The sequence below is a fragment of the Geotrypetes seraphini genome, chromosome 4 (genome assembly GCF_902459505.1).
Source record: "Geotrypetes seraphini chromosome 4, aGeoSer1.1, whole genome shotgun sequence".
Taxonomy (NCBI): domain Eukaryota; kingdom Metazoa; phylum Chordata; class Amphibia; order Gymnophiona; family Dermophiidae; genus Geotrypetes; species Geotrypetes seraphini.
The window spans coordinates 254,720,444-254,737,429 of record NC_047087.1 but is presented as its reverse complement, the minus strand read 5'-3'; the positions used below and the strand labels follow the sequence as shown (position 1 = coordinate 254,737,429).

The 16,986-nt window shown below is 42.3% G+C and overlaps 1 protein-coding gene across 9 annotated transcripts in view; it reads left to right on the top strand.

Moving 5' to 3' along the window:
• Positions 1 to 16,986, top strand: part of SGMS1 (sphingomyelin synthase 1) — a 221,151-nt gene that overhangs the window by 200,532 nt on the left and 3,633 nt on the right. For all 9 annotated transcript variants that reach the window (XM_033941904.1, XM_033941907.1, XM_033941910.1 and 6 more), the window contains one exon: positions 12,176 to 12,342. In XM_033941904.1, coding sequence (XP_033797795.1) covers positions 12,176 to 12,342 — 167 coding nt within the window. The remainder of the gene's footprint in view (positions 1 to 12,175; positions 12,343 to 16,986) is intronic.

Sequence of the window (16,986 nt, the reverse complement as noted above, 5' to 3'; positions counted from 1 at the left end):
TCTTGACACTTTCAAGATAAGTCAGACTGGATCTCAAAGATGACTGTTAGACAATGTCATCCCGAGAGGTACCAAGCTATCAGGTGCAATGACTGAAGATTGGGATGCAGAAGAGATCCTTGACTCTGAGAAGAGAACAAAACATTTGCAGGGGTACTGGATCTTTGACAGTGAGCTGAAGTAGAAGGGGGAACCAGTGTTGTCTTGGCCACCGAGGAGCTATGAGAATCATGGTGGTCAACTCATGTTTGAGTTTGACAAGGGTCTTGAGAATGAAAGGAATTGGTGAAAACGCATATAGGAACTTGTTTGTCCAATCCAGGAGGAAAGCATCTGCTTCCAGACGCTGTGGAGACTAGTGCCAGGAGCAAAACTGGGGCAGCTTGTAATTGTGGGGAGATAAAAACATGTCTATATGAGGAGTCCCCCAGCAAGAAAATATCTGGTGCAAGACTGTAGAGTTGAGTGTCCACTCATGGGGCTGGAGAAATCTGCTGGGTTTGTCGGCAAGAGAATTCTTTTCTCTTTGAATATAGATTGCTTTGAGTAATATGTTATGAGCAATCACCCAGTGTCAAATCTTCTGGGCTTCCTGACAAAGAAGGAGAGACCCTGTTCCTCCTTGCTTGTTTATGTAATAGATTGCTACCTGATTGTGCAAATTAGGAGGACGTGATTTGTTATATTGTGTTGAAAAGTTTTGAGAGCATTGTGAATGGCCCAGAGTTCCAATAGATTGATGTGGAATTGCTGCTCCTGGGCTGACCAGCGACCCTGTGTATGAAGACCGTCCAGATGAGCTCCCCAAGCATAGTTTGACGAGTCTATGTTCTGAACTTTCTGATGTGGAGAGATTTGAAACAACAACCTTCTGGAAAGATTGGAAGAATTCATCCACCACTGCAGAGTCTGACAAAATGAAGATGTGACTGTAATCTGCTGAGAGAGTGGGTTGAGAGCTTGAGACCATTGAGAGGCAAGAGACCAATGAGGTGTTCTGAGATGAAGTTTTGCAAAGGGAGTAACATGAACCATGGAGGCCATGTGGTCCAGGAGGACCATCATCTACCTGGCTGAGATTGATGGAAGGAAAGAAATCTGAGTGCAAAGTTGAATCAATTTTCTTGTCTTTGTGAGGTAGGAATGCTCTGAGATAACAGTGTCAAGCAGAGCTCCAATGAATTGCAGCATCTGAGAGGGCTGAAGCTGAGATTTGGGGAAAATTGACTTCAAACCCCAACTGCTGAAGCAAGAGAATTGTCGACTGTGTTGCTGCAATCACCTTTGTGGAGTGGCTTCCTTTATGAGCCAATTGTTGAGATAAGGAAAAACCTGGAGACAATGAGCCCGTAGAGCTTCAGCCACTACTACCAGACACTTGGTCAACACTCTGGGTAAGGATGCGAGGCCGAATGGAAGAACCTTGTATTGAAAGTGTTGCTGGGCTACCTAAAATCTGAGGAAAATCCTGTGGGCAGGATGAATCAGAATGTGCATATAAGCTTTAGATCCAGAGAGCATTGCCAGTTGTTCCGATCTAAGATGGGATATAAAGTTGCCAAGAATAACATGCAAAACTTTTCATTTACCAGAAACTTGTTCAGGCCCCTGAGGTCTAAAATTGGATGTAGACCTCCCTTCGTCTTTGGAATAAGAAAGTACCGGAACTAAAAACCCCTGGTCCTCTGAGCAAATGGAACCTTTTTTATTGCATTCAGAAGAAGTAGGGACTTTATTTCCCAAAGAAGAAGGGATGTCTGCTGAGGGTCGAAAGAGGACTCTCTTGGAGGATGATCTGGAGGAATGGTGAGGAAATGAAGAGAGTATCCCTCTCAAATGACCTTTAGAACCCAGAGGTTTGTTGTTATTAGCTCCAACGTGGATAATATAACTGTAGCTGACCTCCGGTTGGCTGAGGAAGAGGCTGAGAAGGGAGAAACAGCGGCTATGCTCTCCATGAGCTGGTCAAAAAGACTTGGAAGATTTCTGAGGAGCTGCTGATTGAGACTTTTGCCAACGCTGTTTTTCATTCTTCTGCTGAGGTGTGCAACATGCAGAAGATTTTGTTGAATAACACCTCTGATATGAGGAAGAAGGCTTAAATGATTGAGAAGCTGAAGGAGGTTTAGACATGGTTTTAACCAAAGTGTTCCAGCTCTTTTCATGGTCAGTAAGTTTTTGTGTAGCATTTTCAAGAGTCACCAAAAAGCTCATCTCCCAAGCAGGGAATATTAGCCAATCTATCTTGAAGATTGATGTACATATGATGTACATATCTGAGACTCTCAACCAAATCAAGAAGGCTAGAAAACTTAGGAGGAAACACCAAATACAGGAACACTATATTACCTGGAGAAGGGAAATAAAGATACACAAGCTAGCCACAACAGAAGTTAAAAAAGCATGTAGAGAAGGAAGGGGAGGGAGTTTGGTTGATGTTACTCTTTTATTGTATATGATGCATTATTATTTGTACTGTGCACCTTTGGGGTGCACTGGTGTTGTATTTGCTGTGTTTGCATCAATAAAAATTGTTTGAATCTTAAAAAAAAAGCACACTATGATAACTTGATAGCCCACTCAGGGAACTCTTCCAAGAGCCTTTTTAAGATTTTCACATTTTAATATCTACCAAAGATATAACATCCAATACCACCTTATCCGAACCTGCTGAACCCAATCTGGCAAACTACTTTGAAGAAAAGATCAGGGTAGTTAGAGAAACAGTTACATACTACTTGGTCAACAGTGTTGAGATCGATCCTATAAATGTCAGTAAAGAAAAAGAGCTATCACCAACAGAAATTGCAATGAATTCTCCCGTTACTTCTTGAGATATCTCAGATTTGCTGAGGAGAGTCTCAAAAAAATTTCTGTTTGGATATCTGCCCAACCAATATGCTAGAGAATGTTCCTCTGGGTTTCTACAATGGCTGACAAATTTCATTAACATATGCTTGGGTAGAGATATGTATCATAAAACAATATCTGCCACTGCCCTCACCCCTATACCTAAGGCACTGGGATTAGACCTATCCAGAGTTGAAAGCTTTAGGCCAGTGTTAGAATTCTATGTTAATATACAACTATCAAACTTCTTAAACCGGACTGGATGAAGTAAGAATGGGAAATAAGTTTCAAGTTTCAAGTTTAATAGTTTTTTTGATTAATCGCTTTATCATATTTCTAAGCGATGAACAGTTTAAAATTACATTTGGTGGGAAACAATACAATACAAAATTTTATATAATAACATTAGGGATTGAAGTTTAACTTAACATACTCATAACACTAAGAGGTCCCAAAACTGGACTGCTTTTTGCGGAGTGCCATACAAATCCCTGCTGTCTCCTTCCTTGTTCAACATCTACTTAAGAGCCCTGGCAAAAAGATTCACCTCCCCTCAAATCCACACATTTCCTTACAAAGATGGTATCTTCCTCTTTTGAGGCCACCATACATTACCTAGTGAGGACCATAGAGGACTTGAGCACATGGACACAAAAGAACTTCCTTAAACTTAATAAACAGAAAACTGCATCAAAGTGCTTTGGTTTGGGGATTATAAGGTGCTACCACACACAGATATGGTATTGTCCACCAGTGAGATCTTCAAAATTGAAAAAAAAACTTCAAAAATACTAGGCATTACCCTTGACTCCCAAGTAACCTTTGAAGATCAGATCAACTCCCTTTTTCTTTTAATTTTACACATATGATTGGAATAATCTTATCTAAAACTGATGTAAGATTGTGCCAGGAGGTTAAGACCTTATCTATATCTTTGCCTATGGGTTCTAAGTGGTCCATAATTGCGTTCCAGAATTAATCTGGTGGGATCTTACCATGCCTTACCTTAGACATGTCTACTAAAGTTGCTGATATAGTGTTATAGGCAGTTTAAGGAAGAAATTTAAAAGGTAGTTGTCTGACCAGTTAACTGGTTCCCATGGAACATAAGGGGAAATTTAAATTTTCAGATATACCAGCTATGAAGTCTAGACAGTGACCACCATTTTGAGTAGGATCATATGGAAAAGTAATAAAGTTGAGTTGCTCCAGTAGGTTTTTTAAAGGTATGGGTTTTGGAGTAATCTAAGCATAGGTTTAAGTCTCCTGAAACTAACAAGTGACTAAAGGTTGTGGCATAATGAGAGATCAGATTGAACAGTCTATCCTCTACCTTGTTCCAGTTACCAGGAGGTCTGTACATTAATAGTATTCCTAAATCTTTTTCCCTTTCTGGACTCTTCATACTGAAAATCTTATATTCTAAACTCTGTTTATTATTGCTATCTAATGTTAAAGAAAAGAAATGATTTAAATAATATGAGTAGACCCCCCACCTCTCTTTATTTTTCTGGGGCAATGAATCACTTTGTATCCTGGTAGGCAGAAGTTAACTAAGACTGGAGAGTTATTGTCAGGAATCCATGTTTCTATTATGCATGCTTATACCAACCTGGTATCTAGTCATCAGGTCACTCAAAATAAAGGTCTTATTACAGACAGATCGTGCATTCACATGTATACATTCTATTGGTATGTATGTATTCCTCCTCCTCTGAGGATAATTTTGTGTTACATTTGACCCATTTTAAATTCTTATAATATCTTCTTTTTCATTGGTAGGACAGGGAGCATTTTGTATTTCTATTATTTATAATCACTTTTGGAACTTCTAGTGTAATAGTGTCTTGTTCTAAGTGGTGTTCATTGCTAGAATTAAAGCCTTCTCAAGACTTGAGTCTGCACACTCTACTGAAAAGCACTGGGTTATTGACAGAGGCCAAATTTCTTTGAATAAATTTATTATTGTACACCCCATTAATTAAACCTGCTTTAAATAAGAGTAGCACTATTAAGGTTAGGCAGTGGGTCTGCAGCCAGTTCATTTGTCTGGCTTATTAAGTGGTCTACATCCAATGAGCATTGTAGTTACAGCATGCGTCTAATATGAGTGATCCCCTCAGAATAATATTGCCTCTAAGGCGTAGAATTTTTGACTGCAAACAGTTGGAATTGGACCAATCAATTCTAGGTTGGTTGCTAAAGACTTTTTAGGACAATTCTCATTCAGATGGAGGGGTGTGGAGGGACAAGATGGTGGACTTCTTCCTCCCTATTCTGCTGGTAGATGAACCTGGAAGGTCTTTCATCGAGGCCCTTTTACAAGGGTTGAAGAGGTCAGATGTGATGTGTGGGTGGGGCTTCCGGCGATGGGGCAAGAATATGGTGGGGCAAAGAGAAAGAAAGTGGTGGACTTCTTCCCCTTACCTTGCCAGTAGCTAAAAGCTGAGAGGTCTTTCACTGAGGTCTTATTACAAGGGCTGGTGTGATGTGTGGAGCTTGAAGGTAGGAGCAGAGATTGAGGGAACTCTCCACTCTGTGCCATTCTTCCTCTTCCCCATTGCAAGAGAATTGGAGATCACTCAGGCTGAAGATAGAGAACTCAGGTCAGACACTCAGATGATGTGGCTCACAAAGCCTGCTCTTTGAATTTTTTCTAATTCCACTATATCTTTTTGAGATACGGTGACCAGAATGGAATGTAATACTTAAGATGAGGTTGCACCATTGAGTGATACAGAGGCATTATAATAATCTTGGTCTTATCTCTTTCCTAATAATAGGTACTATTATTCAGTTTGCTTTTTTGATTGCCACCACACTCTAGGAAACTCTTTGGTCCTAATGATATGTGTGATAAAGAAAAAAATCTCATGATGATAACACGATGGATGCCAGCATTATGCTGCTGGGAATGCTTTGCAGCCGCGGGGACAGGAATGTTTTCTAGTTCATAGAAAAGGTTAATGGTGCAAAGTAGAGGCAGACCTTGGCAGAAATCCAGTTTCTGCCTATGATCAGACTTGGAACTAGGGAAAAGGTTATCCTTGTAAAATAGTGATGCTAAACACAAGTTACTTCTGGTTTGAAAATTCTACACACAATAATTCAAAATTGTGTAAAGTTTATTTGTAGTGTTTTATGTAGAATTCTCCCATCCTAAGGCCTGAAATTCCTTCCTGCCTTTTCCTCTTTCTCGTTCCAGCCTCCTCCTCCTTTCCCCTCACACTTTAACTGCAGTTCTCTCCCTTTAAATCCCAGCCCTCTCTCACGCACACCTTGAATCCCCTCCTTGGCCCCCATGGTGTGACATCTCTCTTTACCTCTTGCCACTGGCTAATAATCTTTCTCCTTTTCTAGTCTGAATCACTTTTTTCCTCTCCCTACCATCTCCCCCTCCCCCATTTGTGGTCCAGCATCCATGTCCCCTCACTGCATCCTACCCAACTATTTTTCTCGCTTGCACCTTGAGTCCCTTTCCTGCTCCCTATGGTCTGGCCACATCTCTTCCTTCTTATCACCCCCTTTTCTAGTCTGGGTCACTCTTTCTTCTTCTTTGTATCCTTTCCCTCCCCCCCCAGCATCCATGTCCCCTCCCCCACCAAACCATCTCTCTCACTCACATCCTGACTCCCTTTCCCACTCTCCATGGTCTGGCACCTTTCTCCCTCTCTTCACAACCAAGCATCTCTGCCTCCCTTCCCCATCCCCCTTTCTGTTGTGGGTTACTTTCTCTCATCCCTTTTCCTCCCTTCCCCTCCCCCACTTGTGGGTCCAGCATACATTTCCCTTCCCTCTGTGGGGCTAGTATTCATGTCCCCTCTCCCTCCTGCAGTTTTGCCCTCTCTTTTCACTAGACCCCCCCCCTCCCTGTGTGGATCCAGCATCTCCTGCACCAGTGGCGTACCTAGCATATGTGACACCCGGGGCCCATCATTTTTTTGGCACCCCCCCATCTATACGAAAAACATGATTTTTAGTAACAAGCCACATGTCACACATGAGTACCTAGGAAAAGGCAGCATCTTACATATGCAGTGAGCAGTACAACATCAATACACCCATTGTAAAACTAAACAAGTCAGACTAGTACAGATCAATCCTACACCGTCAATCCTAACAGAAAACCATGTCTTTCGAACACACAGAACACAGAAAACACCTTTGCCTAGTATGGAATATGTCATCACAAACTAACCCCTCCCCCTTTTACAAAACTATAGTGTGGATTTTAGCCAGAGTGGTAACAGCTCTGACGCTCATAGAATTCTGAGCATCAGAGCTGCTACCACCACGGCTGGCACTAAAAAACGCTCCACAGTTTTGTAAAAGCGGGGATAAAATAGAAATACATAGACAAAGGTTAAATTGAACTAGTAAGAAGCTGGACTCTGCATAACAATGCAACACCACAGAAACAGTGACACATCTCCTAAAGCAATAAATAAATCGAAAATTTTTTTCTACCTTTGTCCTCTCTGGTTTCTGCTTTCCTCATCTTCTTGTTACTCTCTTCCTTCCATCCACTGTCTGCCATCTCTCCGCCCCTATATGGCATCTTCTCTCCTTCTATGCCCCTTCCAGAAACTGTATGCCTCCCTCTTCCATCTCTCCTTTCACCCCCCATTGGTCTGGCATCTCTCTCCTCTCCTTCCCTCTCCCACACCTCTCTTCTGCAATCCCTTTCTTCCCTCATTTTCCTTTTCAATTTATTTTCTGCATCCATCTAGATTACGTTCTTACTACTCTCTCATCAATTTCCTTTTTTACTGTCTACCTACAGCTCGCCACCTCTTTCCCTCACCCTCTCCAGTATTTCCATAACTCAATCCTTTTCCCCCATCAAGTGCCCTCCTTTTATTTATCCCCTCCTTCCATCATGTGCCCTTTCTCTACCCCTTCCATCTAGTACCTTCTCCTCTCTCTCTGTCCACTTCCATCGTCTGCTCCCCTCTTTCTCTCGTCCCATTTCCTTCCTGCATTTGCTCCCTTATCTCTCCCATCTGCACTTCCATCCAGCATAGGCTCCCCCTCTACCCACCACACTACCATCCAATGTCTGCCCTTTCTCTTTCCATCCACCCCTCTTCAATCAGCATCTGCCCCCTTTCTTTCCCTCCAATCCAATTCCATCCAATATCCTTCCCCTTTATGTCTCTCTCCCCTTTCCTTGTACATCAATTCCATCAGCACCACCCTTCCATTCCACCCTGCCCCCTTTCTCTCCCTGCACCACTCTTTCATTCCAGCAGTCCTGCTCCTTTTTCGCGATGACTGTAGCTGCCGGCTGCCAGTCCACCCCACTCTGACGTACTAGCTCTGGAACAGAGTCGGCAGCCACTTGCTAGAAGGTCCCGCGATGATTCCAGGCTTTGCTCTGGAAGAAGTAAGTTATGTCGGAGGGGGTTGACCCGGCAGACGCAGGGAGTTGCGGCAAGGACCCGCGATGACTGCGTCTGCCGGGTCCACCCCCTTCGACATAACTTACTTCTTCTGGAGCAAAGCCGGCAGACAAGTCATCGGGGGACCTTCCTGCACCTCAGCGCAGCTGCCAACTGCTCTAGAGCAGTGTTTTTCAACCTTTTTACACCTGTGGACCGGCAGAAATAAAAGAATTATTTTGTGGACCGGCAAACTACTAAGACTGAAATTAAAAAACACATCTCCGCAAGCTCAGTCCCCGCATACCATCTGATCCCATCCGCATAAGTCTCAGTTATGATTTTATATTGAACATATTTTATTAAATTATAAAAAGACACAATATTCTATACAATTGTCATTTTATAAATATAAATATACAGAGCAAGGACCAACAAAACTCCTGTCTCCCTTCCCCTTCACATATATCCCCTCTACTATCAAGAAAACCGAACAAGCCAAATTATTACAGAATGCTACACAGAAATATCATGCTAACAGAATACTGCAGTCTCACATGACAGGAATAGTGTTAGGGGAATGCCATCTGGTCCGAGAGAGCCCTAAGCCAGCTGGAAACTAAAGAAGCAATGCTTTGCAGTCCCCAGTTATGTCTCTAGCAGGATACATATTTGAAATATGATATATTCTAATGACAAAATAGAAATAAAAAGATTTTTTTCTACCTTTTGTTGACTCTGGTTTCTGCTTTTATCTTCTTTTTCACTCTTTTCCTTCCAGCGTCTGCCCTGTCTCTTCAATCCAGCATCTGCCCGTTCCATCCACTGTCTGCCCCTTCCAGAAACTGTCTTTCTCCCCCTGCCATCTTTCCTCTAGGACCCCCCCCCCTTTGGTCCTCTCCTCTCTCTTCCCTTTCCTTCTCTGGTCTTCCTTCTTTATTTTCTGCGTCCATCTAAATTAAATTTGTTCTACTATGCAGTCCTCAAATTCCCTCTTATCACTATGTCTACCCAAAGCATGCCATCCTTTTCCTTCACCCCTCCACTATCTCACTAACTTTATCTTCTTCCCCCATCCAGCATATGTCCTTTTTCTTTATCCCTCCTTCCATCCAGTATGTGTTCTCTTTCTCCACTTCCATTCAGCATTTTCTCTCCCTTCTCCCCACTTCCATCATCTGCCCTCTTCTCTCTCCCCACTTCCTTCAATATGCCCCTTCTCTCCACTTCCATCATCTGCCCCTTCTCTCTCTTTCCCCCACCTCCATCATCTGCCTTCTTCTCTCGCCCCACCTCCATCATCTGCCCCTTCTCCCCACTTCCATCATCTGCCCCTCCTCTCCACTTCCATCATCTGCCCCTTCTCTCCACTTCCATCATCTGCCCCTTCTCTCAATCTCTCCATCCACCACAGGCCCATCTTTCTCCCTTCCTCACCTTTCCGATTTTGGCAACAAGATCAGCAAGGTCCCCCCCCTCCGCGATGGCACTCAGCAGTATCGGCGGCGTCCCGCCCCTGCGTCAGCACTCAAGTTCGGCCTCCTTCTCCCGGCATCAACAGAACTTCAGATCGGCAACAGGTGCTCAGTCAAAAGCTTCCCTCTGACTGAACTGCCTGGGCAGAAACAGGGAGCTGAGTCAGGGGAAAATTTTGACTGAGCACCTGTTGCCTATCTGAAGTTCTGTTGATGCCAGGAAAAGGAGGCCGAACTTGAGTGCTGTCAGGGGGAGGTGGGGCGCAGATGCCGCTGAGTGCCGTCGCAGAGGGAGGGGGTGCTGATGCCGCTGAGTGCCGTCGCCGGGGGGGAGGAAGCCGATGCCGCTGAGTGCTGTCGCCATTGCAGCCCAGGAATTTTCCGGACCTGGCTGGCTGTGCACCCCCCCCTAAGGCTGCACCTGGGGCGGATTTACCCCCCCTCACCCCCCCTTGGTACACCACTGTCCTGCAATCCTGCCATCTTGCTTCTGCCTCAACAATTCCCCCTCCCCCACATGGGTCTGGCCTCCTATCGACCCACACTTGCTATATGGCTCGGCATCTCTTACCCACATTTTCATAAAGTAGAAACAGCAATGGCAGCCAACTGGCCGGCAGAGATAACACTACAAACAAGCTGCTTGTGACTGGCCTCTTCAGGGCCTTTCCTCTGCAGCATTACTTCCAACACAGCAAAGGAAAAGTCCTGGTGGGGCCTGCCACAAGCAACCTGTTTGTAGTGCTGCCTTTGTCGGCCAGCCTCCACTGCTGTTGCTGCTTTGAGAGGGCATGGGTAAGAGATGCTGATTCATATGGGGGAAGGGTGTCGATGGAACAGAGGCCATATCTGCATGGGGGAGGGGAGGGTTGTCTGTCAAGAGCAGGATGCAGACATACAGAAGATGACTTACCACAGGGAAAGGAATGTCTGCGCAGAATTCTGTGCAGATGGGTAATTCTGCGCAAATTCTACACTGTGCATTTGCGCAGAATTACACCTGGAGTAACAAGTAAAAGCAGCAGTGGAGTAGTTTAACAAGAACATCATGAATGTCATTGAATGGCACAGTCAAATCCTAGACCTGAATCCAGTGGTAAATCCTTGAAAAGACTTGAACTGCAGTCTTGTGATCCACATCAACTTGAAAGAGTTTAAATAATTCTACCAAGAACTGGCAAATCTGCACAAACAACTCCTGGCTGCTAATATTGCTAAGGTTGCTTTTCCAAGTATTGAGTCAAGAAGTATGAAACCCTGGCCTACGCAATTAAGAATTTTTCATTTATTTTTCATTACTTTTAGAATATTTTTGGATTCTTCCTGTTGAAAGTATACAATATATAAATATGAAAAATATACAAAGGTGTGAAAACTTGTGTGGGGCACTTTGTACGGTATACTGACAATGATTTGTCTGAGGCCACAAGAAGTGTTACTGAGAAAAACAGGGTTTGAACCTAGTCTTCTCTGGTTCTCATCCTGCTGTTCTAATTATCAAACCACTGAAGACTGCTTTGCTACATCCCATTTGTCTCTGGATTCATCTAAACTAAACCAAACCTTAAGTTTGTATACCACATCATCTCCATAAAGATAGAGCTCGGCACGGTTTACAGATAATTCAGTAAATGAGGGAAGGACATAATAAGAAATTAGAGGTTATGAAGAGGATAGCTAGCTTTACATTTTAAATAGATAGCTTTACGGTTTTGGAGAAAAGCCAGGTTTTCAGATGCTTTCCAAATAATTGGAATGAGCCTAGGTTCCGCAGCAAGGCAGGGAGGTTATTCCAAAGCTCAGTGAATTTGAAGAAAAGGGATTTCCCTAATTTACCTGCATACATGACGCCTTTTAACGAGGGGAAAGATATTTTTAGTATGTGGGCGGATCTGGTAGTGTCAGGTCTCGAAGAATTCCAGGATAGTGGGATTAGGGGATCTTGAAAATTAGGCAGGTACATTTAAAGTGAATCCTAGAAATCACCGGAAGTCAGTGAAGTTTTGACAGAAGCGGGGAAACATGATTGAACTTGCTTTTTGCGAAGATCAGCCTATCCGCAGTGTTCTGGATCCGTTGAAGTCTTTGAAGATTTTTCTTGGTTAGACTTAGATAGATGGAATTACAGTAGTCCAGTCTGGAAAGAATGATTGATTGTACAAGGACAGCAAAACAAGTGAGTTCATCTGCTATTGATGACGAGGAAGAAAAAATATCGCAGGAATTGTGTAGAGTGTTTTGGGTTTTTTTTTTGGGGGGGGGGGTCATTTTTTTGTCTTTGTTATTTTGTTATGTATTCGTTAATTATTATCTGTTGAATTAAAAAAATATATTTTGTTGTTAGATTTTGGTATAATTAGTGCATGTTGTCATTTATCATTGACTTTAAACTTCTGTATATTCTTATAGTGAGCAGGTAGAATATAAATGCTTACATTAAATTTTGAAAAAGTAATGTTATTTTTTCAGATTCATCTCGACGACTCTGGTGGTACCACTGGATTTGCTGGATCCTCAGCATAGTTGGGATATTCTGTATTCTCCTTGCTCATGACCACTACACTGTGGATGTTGTAGTAGCTTACTATATCACTACACGACTCTTCTGGTGGTATCATACAATGGCCAATCAACAAGTGAGTTTGTCTTCATCGAATATTGTTCTACTGATTTTCATGCTGCATTTTTCTGATGTATTGGAGGAATGCATTGTTTCTTATTTGGAGTTTTTATGCAGTTTACCATGAAAAAAATGTAGAGTTTCTTCGGTATAAATTAGATTTATCTAATATGTAAAAGGATTTTTGTTTAAGGTTATCAAGTGTTGACAGTCAACTAATATTAGCAATGAGTACTTGGAACACCAGTATAACTTAAAGTGAGAGAAGGAAATATTTGTCTTTCAATTGTCTTAAAATTAATGTAAACATTCAGTTTGAATTTTGGTGCTTTACAAATTACTTAAATTAATGTATATCCATGGTTTTGACAATATGCAAATTAAACATTTTCTCATGTTTTGTCTTCTAAAATTTTCTCAAAAACATACAAATCCACTTTCCCATAAATGTGACACTGTGTTCTTAGCTGCCTCCAAAGTCTGCAAAAGAAAATGTATAACTTATTTTCTTGACTGCTGCTATCTCTATGCTGATAAATTTTCCTTTATGGACTATTTCTTAAATCTGGTACTGAATAGAGCAGTGTCTTGCAAACTTTCTGGCCAGCAGCACATTAAATCCAGTGCCCTGGCCAGAAGGCACCCGGAAATGCGCACACTTTGCTGTGAAGTCATTGCATTGACGTCCGCGCATGTGCGGAGGCCCATCTGGCCGCAACCCGCTTCAGTGGAGGGATCCAGGAGGTGGGGAGGAGGAGAGACACCGGCCGGGAGGAGAGTAAGTCTTCTGCACTAGCTGACTTCCTACAGGATGTGCCTCTAGCCGTGAGAGTCATGTCATGTAGGCAGTCAGTCAGCATGGATGACTCTCCTCCTCGCCAGTGTGTTGCGGCACACCTGAAATCTCAGGAGACACACTAGTGTGCCACAGCACACAGTTTGCGATACACTGGAATAGAGATTGCTGAAAGAGTGGGAAAAGGATAAGAAATTATAGCTGCTGCTTGTAGATATGCTAATCAACCAGATTTTTAATGGAGAATATATTATGTTTTGCCTTGTAGTGTGTCATCCTTACTAAGCCTCAAACCTGGGTATAAAGGGGCAGTACGTTAATCAAGAGGCATTAAGCTCATTGTCCATTATTATAACTGTCTACATGCACATGAACTAAAAATTACTTCCTGCATGGGAAGGTTTTTAATGCATTCGTGTTTGAGGCAATCAGTGTAGCTTGGTACAAAGCACCGAATGCAAAAATCCTAGACCTTACCCCATCAGCCAACTTCTATGAACTTGTGCAAGTCATTTAACACCTTTATGTTGGGGGACTCAAAGCATTAGCCAAATGGTTAAAGCGGCAGGCAGAGAACCTAAGTTCAAATCTCACTGTGACGCTATGTAATCTTGGGGGAGTGTGCTAGTTTGAGTAATGTATGCAAATGATATCAATATAGAATTGCTTTCAGTGTAGCAGAGTATTAAATTTTAGTATACTTTACTTCATCTTTAATAAAGATTGTGCTAAAGGTGGCATTAAAGTTTTAACTTCTTTCACTATGGGAAGTGGAAGTTTAAGTTAATGACTACTGGGTACAGAATACCTAATTTATTAACCATTCAGCTGGATTCCTGTACCTTAGCTCTAGGGTTCTGATTCTGGAAACTCCAGGTCTGTAACCCATTTGGGCAGAGGCCCATTGGCTCATCCTCACTCAGAGCCCATTCAGTTATTATTCAGCAATGAGTGTGTCTGTGTGAGTTAAGTTAAACTTTCATTTTGAAGCACAGGTTAATACACTATTGTTTGTAATCATAAAAAATTAATATATAATTTGCTTATTACCATAGTAAATGGATTTTGTAGCATGTCAATAAAGAAAATATGTACTGAATCAGTATCTCAAACTGTGTGCTACGAGAGATTCCAGAATTTTACTTTATTTTTTAAAATTTCCTTCATAAGTATATACTAGAATAGATGACAAGTATGTCGCGTACGCAAGAGCCTGTCAATGTTAATAGCATCTGCATGTGTAAGGATACAGCCGCCCAGACAAGTATCAATCTTTGACATGATTGGTGCTTGAAAGCTAACAGCAAGTAGTTAACTTGAGCAATAAAGCAATCAAGGTTTTGTTAACATTTGGATGATCTTATCTTTGGGAACTTGGAATTTCAGCTCTGACAGAAATTAAATTTAAAAAAAAAATGTCTGTAGATGGTGGATGATGAAATACATGTTTGTTTGTCAACTATTGAGGTGCGTTTTGAATTAATTTGCACTCAAAAACAAGCAGAACCATCACATTGATTAGCAATTCTATTCTGTCTACTTTAGTTTCACCGTTGTTACAATTACTCATGCATAGCTTAAAGAATAAATAACTATTAAATTTAATTTTTTGTTGGTTTTGCAATTTTTTTTTTGGTTTACTTTATAACAATTTTTATTGAAAGAATCAAATAATCAATACAATAGGATAATACAGAAATATAATCAATACAATAAGAATCATTAGAACATAAGAATTGCCACTGCTGGGTCAGACCAGTGGTTCATCATGCCCAGCAGTCTGCTCACGCGGCAGCCCTCTGGTCTAGGACCAGCACCCTAACTGAGACTAGCCCTACCAGCGCACGTTCTTGTTCAGCAGGAACTTGTCTAACTTTGTCTTGAATCCTTGGAGGGTGTTTTCCCCTATAACAGCCTCTGGAAGAGCGTTCCAGCTTTCTACCACTCTCTGGGTGAAGAAGAACTTCCTTACGTTTGTACGGAATCTATCCCCTTTCAACTTTAGAGAGTGCCCTCTTATTCTCCCTACCTTGGAGAGGGTGAACAACCTGTCCTTATCTACTAAGTCTATCCCCTTCAGTACCTTGAATTTTTCGATCATGTCCCCTCTCAATCTCCTCTGTTCGAGGGAGAAGAGGCCCAGTTTCTCTAATCTTTCACTGTACGGCAGCTCCTCCAGCCCCTTAATCATCTTAATTGATCTTCTCTGGACCCTTTTGAGTAGTACCGTGTCCTTCTTCATGTATGGTGACCAGTGCTGAACGCAGTACTCCAGGTGAGGGCGTACCATGGCCCGGTACAGAAGCATGATAATCTTCTCTGATCTGTTTGTGATCCCCTTCTTTATCATTCCTAGCATTCTGTTTGCCCTTTTTGCCACCGCCGCACATTGTGTGGACGGCTTCATCGACTTGTCGATCAGAACTGCCAAGTCCCTTTCCTGGGAGGTCTCTCCAAGTACCGCCTCGGACATCCTGTATTCGTGCATGAGAACTTTGTTACCGACATGCATCACTTTACACTTATCCACGTTGAACCTCATCTGCCATGTCGATGCCCATTCCTCGAGCTTGATTATGTCACGTTGCAGATCTTCACAATCCCCCTGCGTCTTTACTACTCTGAATAACTTCGTATCGTCCGCAAATTTAATCACCTTGCTCGTCGTACCTATGTCCAGATCATTTATAAAGATGTTAAAGAGCACGGGTCCAAGCACCGAGCCCTGTGGCACCCCACTGGTGATGCTCTTCCAGTCTGAGTATTGTCCATTTACCCCCAATCTCTGTTTCCTATACTCCAGCCAGTTTTTAATCTACGTGAGTGTTTCACCCTCGATTCCATGGCTTGCAATTTTCCGAAGTAATCGTTCTTGCAGAACCTTGTCGAACGCCTTCTGAAAATCCAGATATACAATGTCGACCGGATCGCCCTTGTCTATCTGTCTGTTTACTCCCTCAAAGAAGTGCAGCAAGTTCGTCAAACACGATCTGCCTTTGTTAAACCCGTGCTGACTGGTCCTCTTCAGCCCATGTCCGTCAAGGTGATCAATGATTTTATCCTTTATTAGTGACTCTACCATCTTTCCCGGTACTGAAGGCAGACTCACTGGTCTGTATTCCCCGGATCTCCGCTCGAACCTTTCTTGAAGATCAGTGTAGCATTTGCCACCTTCCAGTCTTCCGGAATCATTCCTGATTTGATCGACAGATTGGCTATTAGTTGAAGCAGTTCAGCTATGGTCCCTTTCAATTCCTTGATGACCATCAGATGGATGCCATCCGGTCCTGGGGATTTATCGCTCTTAAGCCTATCAATCTGCCTACACACCTCCTCTAGACTGACCATCAATCCTGTTAGCTTTCCGTCTTCATTTCCAGCGTATAGCCTGATGGGTTCCGGTAATAGTAATAATATTTCAAACAAATTTATATCATTCTTTCAAATTAAATTTCCATATGAACTAATCCAATTTTATCTACACCCCCTTTAATTCCATCCCCTACCCCCCCGACCTTTCCCCCTAAATGAAAACCCTCACCCTGGATGAAGAGTTGACAAAAATAAAGAATTAAAATAAGTAACTGGAATGTATGGTTTTGCAATTTTATCATTTCAGTTATAATGCGCCGCGAAAACCATTTGCTCAGTTTAGTGTGCTGGCGCTACAAATGTTTGAGACACTGTACTAAACTTTAGTGCACATGTTTTTTTTCATTCAATCAGCCTTTGTCTGAATTGACTCATGGTTCTTAATGAATTTATTTTGGCCTTTTTTGTTTTAAATTGAGAGGTCTTAGTACAGTGCACATGGAGCAAAGTGGTAAGATTTCACAAAGGATGGAATTTATAGAGATTGTGTCA